The sequence below is a fragment of the Phalangium opilio genome, unplaced genomic scaffold (assembly GCF_054372755.1).
Source record: "Phalangium opilio isolate 3A_F unplaced genomic scaffold, DU_Popi_V2 ptg000105l_1, whole genome shotgun sequence".
Taxonomy (NCBI): domain Eukaryota; kingdom Metazoa; phylum Arthropoda; class Arachnida; order Opiliones; family Phalangiidae; genus Phalangium; species Phalangium opilio.
In genome coordinates, this window is record NW_028324207.1 from 5229368 (window position 1) to 5244085 (window position 14718).

At 36.3% G+C, this 14718-nt stretch overlaps 1 protein-coding gene across 1 annotated transcript in view; it reads right to left on the reverse strand.

Moving 5' to 3' along the window:
- Positions 1 to 556: 556 nt before the first annotated feature.
- LOC149627457 (uncharacterized) overlaps positions 557 to 14718 on the reverse strand; it is a 232942-nt gene continuing 218780 nt past the window's right edge. The window contains exons 3-5 of the mRNA XM_089852150.1: positions 10152 to 10398; positions 4340 to 4633; positions 557 to 2710 (exon numbers count right to left, since the gene is read on the reverse strand). Of these exons, the coding sequence (XP_089708276.1) occupies positions 2580 to 2710; positions 4340 to 4633; positions 10152 to 10398 (672 nt within the window). The 3' untranslated portion in view covers positions 557 to 2579. The remainder of the gene's footprint in view (positions 2711 to 4339; positions 4634 to 10151; positions 10399 to 14718) is intronic.

Consider the following 14718-nt stretch of genomic DNA (forward strand, 5'->3'; position numbering starts at 1 on the left):
AAAGGGTCTTCTTATTTTCTGGAGTGGTGATCATTGGTTGAGTGATGTAAGCTTCTATACTTACTCCATTGTGCACATGAATAAGTAACTCATAAGTTTATAAGCTATGTTCCATAATTATGACACTACCTTTATTTCGTAATACTGGAGACTTACTGAGAGTTAATGCGAAAACGACGCGAGAATTGTCTACACTCGGTTTTCCAGTCCATGTTCCTACTTAGTCTGTAGATAGCCTTTGAAAGCGCCCCACGAGACTCTAAGTCGTTTCACCAACGTCACTTCATATCAGGCAGTGACAAATTTATGGAACATCTTATGAACTTGTGGTAACTTTTACCACACACCTGGAAACATCACTGCCAGACAAAGGTTCGCCTTAATCCACCACACCAATCCAAAGGCAAGATGAAGAGACTTAGGAGAACAGATTGAAAAACCATCGTAAGCAAGAATAACATTACAGTTAACGCAATAACTCATGCTACTCTGTCTTTTGCAAATTTTGTAGATATAATAATTTAATCATGCTTTCAGTCAAAGAAAACAACCAATATTATTTTAAATATCGTGTATTTTATTAACTTCTTACACTTGGTTATTTTCTTCTTTGCCTTTGTTAATTTTGTTTCGTCATTTTACAGAAATCTACCTGGTATATATAATTTTTTATACATTGGTAATCAAATTTATGTAAACCAGTTACGGCAATATTTATTATTTTTTATTCTTTTCGTGGACTATATATTTTTTTAAACTGATTCCATTATAATTTCTTTTACGTTATTTATGTGTTTTAATCATTTTTAAATATCTCAAATATATCGGGGGGCAGGAGAATCTGAAATGTCGGATATGATAAAGGGGCCGACCACTTCACGTGACTAAAAAAAAGTACCAAGTCGTCTAACTGAAAAAAGTCCAATTTTTATTTGCAAATATACAGTCATATTTTAGTGTTCTAATCCCGGGTTTATTTCTGTACTTCCCGAAATTAATTTAAAGGAATAGGTCTCCTAAATGTTCCCTCTTGTTGAAGAGCTTCAAAAACTTTTATTTCAAACACAGCCCGTAATTTCTTTGCGTGGTTCCATAGCCGCAAATTATTTTCGGTTCACTTTTATTTTTTGAAATAATTATTTTCGGTTCATTTTTATTTTTTGAAATAATTATTTTCGGTTCATTTTTATTTTTTGAAATAATTATTTTCGGTTCATTTTTATTTTTTGAAATAATTATTTTCGGTTCATTTTTATTTTCTAAATAATTATTTTCGGTTCATTTTTATTTTTTAAAATAATTATTTTAAAACTCTTCAACATTGAAAGATATATTTTTAACAAAACCCATTCCATTAAATGTAAAACGGTTATAATTAAATTTAAAAAGAGGGGAGTGGCTTCGTTATTCTGTTTTAAATAAACTTACTTTACGCACTTTTTTACATTATTTACTTTGGAAGCTGTTTACTCGCGGTTCATATGGAAATAATTGTCTTATTTTTTTTTGGATATATGTTGTGAATATATTTACCCCCTTAAAATCTCACATTTGAGCGAAATTTCCAAATTAAGTCTTTTTTTTTATTTTTCTCGACCGATTATTTACGGAGGAAGATTTTAATATAAATAGTTTACGATGCTTATCGTCTGTTTCATATTTGGGGATCTGGAGATAACGGCGAGGATATGGGGGTATAAAGGAATTATATGTTAATATTTTATTATTAACTAAAATAATCGTCTTACGTCGTATTAAGAGTTATTTTTTCATAGTTTTTATAATTTTTTTCATTTTTGTGTTTTTGGTATTTACCATTGAGGGTCTTTATCGAGAGATGTCACTGCTCAAAAAACCGGAACACTCGATTTTTGAAGAAAAAATTCGGTAATGAAAATTCAGATCAACCCGTTTTTAAAGTGTTTTGTAACGCGCAGTTTTAAAAGTTCCTTTGGGTTAACACAATAATCCCGCACACTTAATCATTTTAGTGAAAAAAACCACACGTCATTGGAGTATGGGTTTAAAGACCGTCGGGGTTAGGTTTTTATTAAACACATTTTATTGATTTGGTTCGTATTGCAATTTGAAGTATGAACATGTCACTCGGCGTGGTTCCTGTTTTTCAAATAATTTCCATTGATTAGAAAATGCGCGTCTGTTTTTTCCTTGCGCATTTTATGAAGTCATTACTACAGGAATCAATACGCGACACCGCAAACCGTCCCGTCATGCGGAAGGAAAAATTGTTATCTTAGTTTCAAAAAAATACCATTTTTGTTTGTTGTTTAATATATTCTGTTTTCACTTTTTAATACATGGATATTCGAATAAACAAAACGCCTTGGGGTTGGTTCTCGAAACACCGTTTCGCGTTATTAGTGAAGTAAAAAAGGCAACAGAAAAAAGAGATGGTTTATACGTTTCACCCCGTTCACTGATTGGTCTCGTTTATTTCTTGATACTCTGTAGTCTTCGGGCAAAATTAGTACTTAGTTTTTCATCTTATTCTTTTGTCGATTTAACTTTGTTTTCTTGGTGTCTTTTTACACTTTGATTGACGGGATAGATTGATGGGGTCACCGGTAACGCGCCGCGCTGCCAAACGTGGCCACAATTATTGCCACTAAAAGAGTCGACGTGAAATTCGGAAAAATTAGTGTGGATGACGAGTCAGTGTGCTTGCCGGAAATGGCTGCCGGATGTTGCCCTGAAACAATATGAGAGAAAGAAAAGAGAAAAATAAACCAGCAGTCATAACATTGTCAACATAAATGTTATAATTTAAAATTTTTCACAATCTAAATTTAAATCCCTTCACTTTTCTCATTATCTTCAAATGTTTTCTTCCTGCGAAATATCAAACAATCTTCTACAATAAGGTTTCGTTGCTGTCAACGACACCGTAAAACATGATAACCCGTGCATGTTAAGCGTGAAATAGATTTTCATCTTTGGAAGACATAACCTTGAACACGTTGGTGACAGAATGTCAAACAAACCGAAGAGTTTTCGTGCCACGCTCTAACGCTCTAACAGTTACGGTTGCTTTTAGAAATGTCGGCTAACAGTTAATTTTTAATGTGCTGTTATGAGTCAGTCAAAGGGGAAACGAACACTACAAGCCAACATCCAATGTCCGTGGTATGGTTCATGTATTTTAAAAACTTTTACAGCCTAAAGAGCAGAGAACCAAGGATCCTTTCACATAAATTTATTAAGTTTATCTCAAGTTCGAAACGTGTACTATTTTATACTGATAATTCCCGATAAATCTTCAATTATTGTACTAGAATAATCACTAATTGGCAATATAGCATCCATAAATGCTAATATCCCTCATTTATAATTAAGTATTATACTGGAATAGTGACGATTATTGTGTTTAATGCCTTTTCTTCTCAATTAACATTTAATCCGTTGTTAAAAAATAGCCTAATAGTTATTTCCTCATTAACAACTCGGCTATGAATTTAAATGTTTAACTACGAATTTTTGTAAGGGTGGTCTATTGCACTAAATCTACTCTTATTTTTCTCTCTACATTGAATAAACTATGATGAGCATTAAATGAATTTCCCTATTTGGCCGACGTATAGATAATCAAGTTTTAGCTCACACTAGAATTTATTTGCTTTTTTGATAATGCATATTTCATTTAGTATCTCCTTACAAGCTATTATAATATTTTATAATGTTGCATATATAGTACCAGATACTTCTGCAATTACGTGTATAGTATGAAAGAAATTTATATTTTTAGACTATGGGCCTAGAGTATGTCAAACGTAGAAGTTTGCAATACGGACAAAGGTCGTAATAAGGTTTTGAATCTTCCTACTATACATGGCACGTATTTCTTGAGTGACCACGAATTACTCACCGTACCCGAATAACCCATTGGAGCCTAACCTAAGAATGGAATGATAAGCTAAAACCCCCGCTCTTCTAATGGGATTGACTGTCGGGCCCCTTAGTGGCAGAGTCTCGAAACGTTTCGACTCATAGATCATGTTTTGTCTATGGTTTGAGAAAAAAACTTTCAATATTGGTCAGGGCATGACGCTAGAGAGGCACTGCTCTGAAAGAAGCACGCGCCGTATCTGTGTTTAATGGTCAGAATCATCTTTAGCTCTAATTTCTCTGCCTGCTGCACAATTTGTTCGCGCTAGCTGATGGTACGTAAAAAATACACTGTTTGATTTACTCTTGATTTAGCGATGCAGTTAATAGAAAAATTCAATATTGTAACATTTCTAGTTAGTTGAATAACCCCTAATTGAAACAGGCCTGCAAATGTTTAGTAATTCCATCAATAGGATCGTGGGCAATCTCTTACCATTTAGAACGTGTACCGAAATGTAAGCCGGGTTGGCGTTGGCGGGAAGGCAGCTGTAGTTGCCGCTGTCCGCCATATTAGTTTGATGAATAATCAGTTTACTAGTCGTTTGCGGGACCTTGGTCGTCTCCACCCTGATTCCCCTTGGTTCGTCGTAGTTGATCACTTTGCCATTGTGATACCAGAAGACGTAGTCCGGTGGCACGGCCGCCTCCGTCACGACGCACGTCAAGTTCAACGTGCTTCCGGCGTTGATGTACAGAGCGGGACGGCCCACTATCGTTGCCTTGCTGACTGCCAATTCGAAGACGGAAGAAAGAAGAAATAAAAAAAAAAACGGAAAGGGTTAAAAAAAGGACAAGAAAAAGCAATGAAGTCATACGCTATAATTCTCTTTATAAGGAACTAAAGATAAAAAGTGTATGCTCGGCTCACTCGATAGGGTTTTTGGAATGCGGATAAGGGTAAGAGATAGGAATAAAGTCGACATCGCGACCGCTGATGAGGCGGCTTTCTGCTCCTAAACTAATTGCAGTTATCGATTAAACGGACTCGCAAACAGGGCCATAAAGGCCGTAGCCCTCCCCCGGTTGGCGTTATAACGAAAAGCCTTTTTCGGCGTCGTGGGGCCAAGGCGGGAAAGAGGTCAAACCCGCAACACGATTCCTCCGGAGCTCCAGTAACGGCGCCTTTTCCGAAAGGGCGGATAAGAGAAGATGAAGAGATAACCATATGATCGGGGAAAACGTTAACGACCTCGATCCTGACAAAATAAGAAAAACACGAGTCCCTTTTCTCTCTCGCTCTCTCTCTATTCCTGGAGCTCAATGTTCTTCGCCTATTTATCTATCCGCTAGTCGTATATTGGACAACCGTACATCAGTCTTTTTTCTTTAGCAGCTCGCTTTCATATAGTTGCTGGGTTAATTTCCGATTGTTTCTTAGAAATATCGTCTTCTTCTTTTTTTTTCTAGGGATGGTCAACAAAATTACGCTTCTGTAACTTTGTCTATCAAACAAATCTTCAAGTTCAGTTTGAAATGTCAATGATCTCTTTAGGCGTGTATCCATAATAAAGTTCGCCAAACTGAGGTTGTCAATCAGAGAAGCCAAAAAACGTGTTTAAGAATTAGCCCAATTTCTTTTCGGGCTTATTCTAAAACAGCTGCCATGATATCAATCGCCGCTCCCCCATGGTTGAGAAAATTGACTTAGCTCAAACGGTTTAATTAGAATTGTTTAATTATCATTAAATTCTTCTGATTTTTTTCGACAAAATATTGTAAATTTACATAATTAAAGTAAAACATATAACATACTTTGTAAGTTAGACCTCTCACTAAAGAAATAAAAATTATAAAATTGTTAGTTGAAAATTTCTGATAGTATAAAAGCTACAACCTTCCTCGAGAACACCTATGTATAAGGTAACGGATAGCGGTCGAGTGAGGGTATAGTCTACAGGACATAATCCTAAAACAAAACTTGGTGCTTAGGTTAAGCACCATTTTTTCGTGTACAACCGTTTCTGGATTTTAACGAACAACACGCTGAGTTACGTGAAAGGCCAGAGATTCTGCAGACGTTGAAAAACTCACGTAATTGCTAATCAGGGGACAGTCCGCATAATTTCTGGATTGGTCGTCGAAGAAAGTACACCACGCGATATTCCAGCTTTTTTCTAATTCAATCAGGTTGAACTCTATTTTTCCCGGGCCATGTAATAAGGGTCAATTTTCCATCTTCTGTTAGGAGTTTTTTTACTATATATGTAGGTTAGGTTAGACTGTGTTGGAATTAATGCTGAAACGAGAATTCGTAACTTTTATTCGTGTGATTACTTATCGTTGTCATAATATTCGCTTATATGCTTGTAATATTAAATAAAATAACATATTATTTTGAGTTTAATAAAAATGGAACTATCTTAGCAAAAATATTAGAATTTGTTTTCAGTGATTTGAAAATGAAAATAAATAAAGTTTCTGCAAATTCATTTTATGTTATAGTACCTCTTAATTACACGTCGAGTTCAAGAATGGATAGGTGCAAAAGCCCTCATAATTTTATTGTAAAACACTATAGCTTCTTTTAAGAAAAATAAAAATTGTTCTAATTTATTTCTAAGATATAGACTGCAGCTTTTATCATTCCCTAACTTGTAAATGGAAATCCTTCAACGCGGATTTTCCAACAATCCGGATAGGTCTTTTCTTGTAGTAGATTATTTCACTTTCGATAAAGGCTTTTCCTATAGTTTTATAAACTTCTTTTTATTCGGCATTTGAAATGAGAAGATTGGCAATTTGAGTAAGAGAGGAAAGATAGGGAAAAGTTGAATGATGAGAACCCGGACGTTTGTGTCTTAGCTCAGAGCTCTAACCAAAAGTAACACATTAGACACAAGGATGATGCAAAGAGTTTCATCTAAAAAAACTTCAAGATATTGGAAGCTTGGCTAGTCACGTTAAATATTTTCCGAAATTCCGGTTTGTTAAAATTAGTGAATTGACCTTTGAGAGATTCTATCTTTTCACGTTGGCTTTTATCTATTGCTTTATTTTGTGATTTACTAAGTATTAAATGTACGTAAACCCCAGAAATCCAAAATAGGGACAAAAAAGGTGTGAACCATTGTCTGTCGCAACTGTGCGCAAGATCTCTAAAGCTTTGTCTGTATTGATTGATCCTGGTTTTTAAAAACGTTTTCTGGTTCAAAATTCTTCAATAATAGTACTACGATTCTCATTTCATTTCGTTATATATGTTATCCTTACCTAACAAACCATTCCATTAAACACATACTGAGAAACCAAAGCATAGGGAAAGGGCCTCCTCACCACCAGGAACCATCGCCAGATGGAGATGGCGTTCGCTACATGCGAGAGGCTAGTCGACTCACATTGCCACTTGCTGTGCTTCTAGGCGCGAAGTAACTAGTCTAACATGGCGGCCCGTCTCCTGGGCTGTTTAACTTTTCCTATGTCATTACGGGAAAGACCTGTAGAGAAAGTCTTGAACTCTATTTTACGATAGTTCATCGTCCAGGAAATATTTGAAAAGCAGTGAAGCAAAATGGCATTGTGTGGAATGTCACACTTATTACTATTATACTTCTTATTTTTCTTATGTAGGGAACAGTGTCTCCAGAAAAGCTCTTTCTCGTTATCTCTCGGAAAATGCGGTTTTCTAGTGCATCTAACGCAAGCGGGGCAACGTTTTAAGATACGAGATAGGAAAATTGGGGTTTGCGAACATCACGCGTCCCTCGCAAAGAGGTAGATGTATACCGTAGAAGTGGATGGATAAACCTAGGAAGTTGAAAGGAGTTAGATGAGAGGAAAAGTTGTGGCGAGAAACGAAATTTCTTCGTCGGGCTAATGACTTGGGAGGAGTATAAAGAGGGGTGTCGAGAGAAAAGACGCTTTGTCCATCCTCAGCGCCCGCCAGCCAGAAATGTAGGAATATGATGTTTTGTTTTCTGTTCTATACGTACTGTAGGTTTTCACCCCTTTTTCCTCGTTTGGACGTAAAGCCTTATGAAAATAAAAGAGAAAACTCGAGCTATGCATGCACCTCTTCTTGCAATAGGAAACCGAATTTCCCCCAAGTACAGACAGCTGGTTACTCTTCTGATGGATAGTGGCGCAATGACACTGTGCCCGGCTTCTCGAATATGTTTTTTTTATTCCCGTCTCTTACACTTCCTCTTACGAAACAGACTTTGCAATTTACTTGGTATGGTTAAGTCGAAGGTCGAAGGTTTTATACCATATAGTTCGTCAGTTTTACCTTAAACAGTGGAATGCTATAGGGGCGATGGAATGCGGGGCTAGTAATTGAGGTTAAGATCAGGATGTGTAACTAGGTTAGCAGGAAATGTAAGTTGTTATGTCATTTCAACGCTGTCAGATCAAGCAATATTGTGCTGAATAAGTAAATAAGATTTGCTTTATTCTTTGAAAGCACCTGGATACTTTCATGTTGAATGAAACTTTGGCGAAATGATGGTTTCAAATGAACTGAAAATGAGTATTTTTAAGATAGATTGAAGATTCAGTTGTTCTGCATCTACTATGCTAAGCTTTAGTCTAAAAAGATAGTTTAAGTCCTCTTTGGATTCTGAACAAGAATGAAAGACCTACAATCTGCTACAGAAACGCTCTTGGATTAGAAAAATATCTAAATGCAAATGTTACACCGAAATCGTCTCGTTTTATTTCTCAAGGCAGGACATTAGATTTGAAACTAAATTTCAAATTTGCGAACAATTTATTCATTGGGAAGAAAATGGACGCAATGAAATTGTCTCCAAAAGTAGCCAGTACCTTTCATTAAAGATAATGTATTTTACACATTTCTAACATAAAAATAATATAATAAAAAGTCTTGTAAGAGTTTTCCTAGAATATTCTTTAAATTCTAAGGGATCCTACGAATAATAGCGTTGCTTTCGTAAATAATAAATATTTACAGGTTTACGGAACCAAGGTATACATGCCGAATGGTATAAGCCATAAATCTTACGAACCCTGAACACTATTCAGAGGTTTATCACCAAATACGTTACGTACTACGAGTGGCTTTCTAGCACACTCCATTCGGCAATTGTGGAACCAATAAAGGCAAAGATAGAGGTGAATTATACTAGGCTGAACATAACTCGATTAAGTCCCCTGTAAAATAGTTGGATGTGTTGGTTCTATATTCTTCGACATAGACGCAATGCGCTCATCCTCATCCCTTTCCCCCTTCTCCTCGCTAATAGAGAACGGTTTCATCCCATAGCTAGCCGTACAGCATCTTCAGCCAAGGCCCAAACACGCAATTTCCCCGTAAATTCACGCACTCGCTCTCTAGCGTTTCTCCATCTCTATATACCCTTTGATTCGGGTCTCCCTTTTCCACTTCTTTCAGAGGACCAGCCAGGATTCACCTGCCCATGCAGTTTCCTCTTATTCTTGTTTGTTTTACTTTTTCGCTTTCTGCTTATAACTAGGAAATAGCTTCCATATGCCGTACGGCGCAGGCAATCAATGAAAATATGCCAGAAGACCCGAAGGAGAGAAAGGCCAGGGAGAAAAAAACTACATGGTGACCTATATTTTAGTAGTGGCCGTGTTGCTTCGGAAAGCAATCACAAATCACGACGAGTCAGGATGCGCACTTACAGAGAGATATTTCGTTTTTTTCTATGGCGCTGTGAATCGAATTTCCATTTCGTTATTGAGTTTGATAGCTACCGATTGTTCGAGGACAGTGGTTCTTGAACAGAGGTCGCGAAGCAAGTATCATGGGCGTGCGAAAGATTTTCATATAGATAAAAATCACTTTTATGTTGTACATAAGTGAAAATTGGGTCTCTAAAACTTAGGTTTATACCGCGGAAGAAATAGGAACAGCATATGTGTTTATGACGCTTTTATACTTGATTTTAGCTTAAGTTCATAAGATTTGTTTCATAAATTTGTCACTGGTTACTGAGAGCTTGTCATGACGTGGAGTAGGTGAAACGTCATAGGTTCTCGTAAAGCAAGGCCTAGTAAGACGCTTTCAAAGGCTTAGAACCGACTAAATAGGAAGATGGACTGCAAAATAGAGTGTAGTAAAAATTCTAGCTTGTCGTTGTCGAATTAGTTTTCAGTAACTCTCTAGCATTACGAAGTTTAGGACATATCTTATAAACTTAATCATACTAAATATCATATATTCCACAGGTAAAATTGAGAGTGGCTTCACGGATGCATTTTAATTGGAGTTTCAATTTTTAAATTTTAATGTATGGAAGAAAAAAGATCTCGTTAGCTTTTACCTATAACGTTAAGAGTGACGAAATGGCTCATCTTGGGCACCGTGCTGACTTGGCATTCGTAAACACCGGCGTCGCTTCTTTGAGCGTATTTGATTTGTAGCGTCCAGTCGTCGGAACCGTCCATGTGAATGACTTGGAACCTCTGGTCGTTTGTGTAGCTGAATTTACCCACTGTTAGTACGTGAAGATCTTTCCGCCTTATCCAGGATACCTGGAAGTTAGATACCGGAAATGATCCGTTGAAAATCTGAAATGAGAAGCAATTTTCACCAAAACGTTAATTTACATTACTGTAATGTACTTTAACCTAACAATGGGGTTCTAGTTATTTAACAAGATGAATGTATCAAGAATTTAGTTCGAGTTTTCTGCAGTTACTCGGTGTAGGACTTAATATGCACGAGGACTTCGGATAAAATCTGAAGTTTCAATCAGATATACACTTTGTAAATAGTATTCAAAATCCAAAATTGTATTTAATTGCAGGTTAATCTGGATTATCTGGTTACGATAAATGTTAATTCTCTTCATAATAATAAAACTTGGAACTCGAAAGATAAGTGTGATGAAGATTCAGAGAAAAGGCCAAAGGATATTAAGTGAGATTGTAAAATTGGTTTTAGTAATAAAGGTAAATATATTTTCTAAATAATTGAGACTCGTTCTTTCAATTTATAAATAATATAATATAATTTTAAAGTTGTCGCGTTTTGCTGCTCTTAACCCTTTCATCCTAGATTTTAACATTGAAACTTCTGCTAATATTCAAAGGTGTCAACAATTGTTGAAACCTTTTATTGTTCAAAACTTAATAGCGCGGCTCTTTACTGAATTTTAACTACATGACCTTTGTATGCTAATCGCCTTCACAATTTTTAAAACGACTCTCTGTTACTTAATCAAATTTCCGGAATCAACACATATCGTTGCTGGAGATCAAATTATAATGCTTGTTTGTATCCCGTCTAATTACCTCGATTAAGTTCGATTTTGCGTTAAATACCGTCCCGATTGGACGCTTCGATAAACAAGTTCCCAGCTCGAATACCTAAGCTAACATCCATTCGCTCGTCATCTGTTTAATCGGATTTAGAATGCAGGATTCAACAATTCGGGCATCAACATGAGCCATAATAACTGCGCCTATGATACGTCCGCTATAGCATTTTTACTATGGAATTCTAAGCGAATATCCAATAATACGGGTTAGAGCCGTTTTCATACTTAAGGGAATAAAGCTCGTTTACAAACTCCCGATTGATTTAGGATTAAGCACAGCGTATGTATAAATAACTGATGGTTGTTTGATCAAAGCGAAGACCAAACTCTCTTAAGCTTTCACTTCGCTGCTTTGAAAAGTTCGACGCCAATATTATATTTATAACATATTATCCATTCTCTATTATTTCGGAAATTACGATTACTAATAGCTTAATCATTATTCGGATAGTTTTAGAAACATTAAATATGTTCTATATTTCAAGATGTAGCACCCTTTTATCAAGTTTTGTTAATATATGTTGATGCAAAAGGTAATTACACGACGTCAACCCAGCCATGTTCCTTATGAACCATTCATATTTGATAGAAATGGAGTGTGCTTTGGCGATACAAAAACCGCAGTTTGAGCAAAAGCCAGGAGAGCTCAGGATTCTCAAAATTTCACAGCACAGTTTCAAGCTAGGTACATGTAGATGCAAAATTAAGAACCTGTTATTTTTCTTATATATCAATGTCACCATAAGCATATCAAACTACTCGTAAGCGTGAATCGGCGGGAAATTAGCCACAGGCATTGTCTAAGTAAAACTCGGGAGACAATTCTTCCTGGTGGCACAAAAGGGAAACTTTATTCAAATCGCGCAAGGGATGCTACCGGAAGCTTGGGAATAAATACAAGGATTAATATATATCTTATTCTTACCTATTATAAGCTCTACCTCTATTAATACTTGTAATCATAACAAACATTGTCGTCTGCTAGTGGGGCTAAAACGTGGATTTTGAAGTTCGCGTAATAAAGGCATGCGGCAACCTACACTTTTATCTTTTGTACTTATCCTATTCATAAGAAACCAGTTTTACTGTGTACACTAAGAGTTTTTCCCATTTTCTTTAAAAATTCGAGATAATTTGCTGTTCCAAATCTTAAACAAACAACTTAAGTCTTAAAAGCCCGTACTAAACCGATTACCGCTGCCATTTATTGCAGAAGCAGACGACTGCTTAGATTTCCGGGTTATAAGGTGGTAGGGGAAAGAGAGAGTTGCTTCGTTTTTCCTCTAGGTGGCGTAGAACCTCAAAATTCTCTCTGGCGCCCTTGTACAATATGGTGATTACCCGTGGTCATATTGTGAATTCACGCTTACGGGTGGTTTGATATGCTTATGATGTCACTCGAACAAGGTTGACATATAAATGAAATGTATATGCTCACTGTGCTCGGATTGCAAATCCTTGAGCTGACGAGACATAAAACCCCCAAAATTACGTATTCTTTATCAACATGATATGAACTTTTGCTGACCATTTTATAGTTTGGGAAATTTGATATTTTCGAATACCCTCGTATATACACTCAGGTAAACACACAGTGCTATTTCTATGAGTTATTAAAATAATTATTCGAATGACAGTAATTTTACAAAATTTTCATTTTTCTTTCAATATTAAAATACCCGGTGGTTTAATACCCACAGTTTTTACAACACTTCATATCCACTCCAAACGTAACCCTGCTTGATTTTACTCTTTATAACATATCCATATTTATCTACCTAATTTCTTATTTACTATAAAAATTGTTATTACTTACGCTTTGAAATATTTCAAAGTTTACTTTAGACAAACAGATTTTTTCGTCTTACATAAATTCGTAAAACGAAAAAATCTTCACCGTAGATTTCTATTTAAAGATTTAAAGTTTCGGGCTTGAATCCATCCCACGTCAACCGCCATCGACTTCTTCCCCAAACCGATAAAGCCATCAATTCTGGTCCCATTAAGGTCAATCTTATACCTTAACCGCCATGTAGAGCATTTTCGCGGTTCGATCTACCCTAGAAGGGATCTTTTCGTTCCCTTCCCGCAACACTTTACCTATAGCACCAGTCATTCCTAACAGAAACAGTAAATCGGTGGGTTTTTGGCCAGAGCTCTTCTTAGAGGGCGAGAAATCTCTTCGACGATGCGCAATTTGGGATTGCCTACTTTAGTTTCGCTTCCCAGGAGGATAGCCTAGGACCTATTATTTAGAGGAATACCCTCAGTTACCCAACCCTTACTTCCAATGAAAGACTATAGAGTGCTTACACCCAAATAGACAGGATCCTTGACGCTAGAAATTGTAAGCCTTTAATATGACCCTTACATTTATAAACAATAAATTTACCTCAAAATAATAATTAAATAGTCCTATCTGCTGTAGACTCTTTGAATCAATGCTTTCTAGAAGGGCTTCCACTTATATTTTTATGGTTTTTTATGGTATAGAATTTCAATCACAGCGTGATTTTTGAACAAAAAATATTTAAAATTATTTCATTATAATTGCCGAGACTTCGTTGCGTATTCGCACATCTTAGCTTCCCATATTTTATAACATGCACTTAAATCAGCTATTCGGTTTTAGAGATGGAGACGAAGAGCATATTATGAATATGTGAATACGGAACACTCTTTGGTAAAGAGGGAAGTGCTCGTGTACATTCGCAAACGAAGCTTTTCACCTTTCGTTGAAAAAGAGAGAATAACACAACTGGACGATTTTGAGACTGAAATCTGGGAATGCAAACGCTAAAGCAGAAGTATACAGTATGATCTCATGAACTCACATTCTATTATGCTTCAATGTGTCAATAAGTCCACCATAAGTTCATACGGGGTGTTCCATTAGTTTTTCACTGATTACTAAGAGATTCTCATGAAGTGACGTAGGCAAAACGTCATAGATTCAAGTAAAGTGACGCCTGCTAAGGCACTTTCAAAGGCTTAGTACGGATTAAATAGGAAGATGGAACTCCTGTAAAACCGAGTGTTCTCGAACTAGCTCTCTGGCATTACGAAGTATAAGAAGTGTTATACTTAAGGAAAATATATTATAAACTTGTGGTCCACCTCAAATCAAATATGAAATATCACCTAACTGCAATTGCATTAAGCCTACCTTCAATGAAAAATCCCTTTGAAAGCGGGTTAGTTCGTCTATAAAGCGTATGTTTTCCATAGTCTTTGCTTTCTGTGTAACCGCTCGACATTTTACATGGGCTAGCGATAGTGTTTATCCGCAACCGTCTCTCCTTACCACTTTTTATTCCTTTTTTGCGCTCCTCAGCTTCCAAGCGTCCCTGAGAAAACGATCGGCAGAGAAAAGTAGCGTCATTAAGTCGCTCCCTGAATACGCCAAGCTCTTATTACCCGCCTATCAATAAGCAATGGCCTTTTTTGGCGTTAACTCGTTTTTATTATACAAATTTAGACTTTTTTTCTCTCGTTCTTTTCTTACTTCCCTAGGAAACCGCCCTTTCCTATAATTTCAACGTTGCCCATAAATCCTCCAAACTTACCA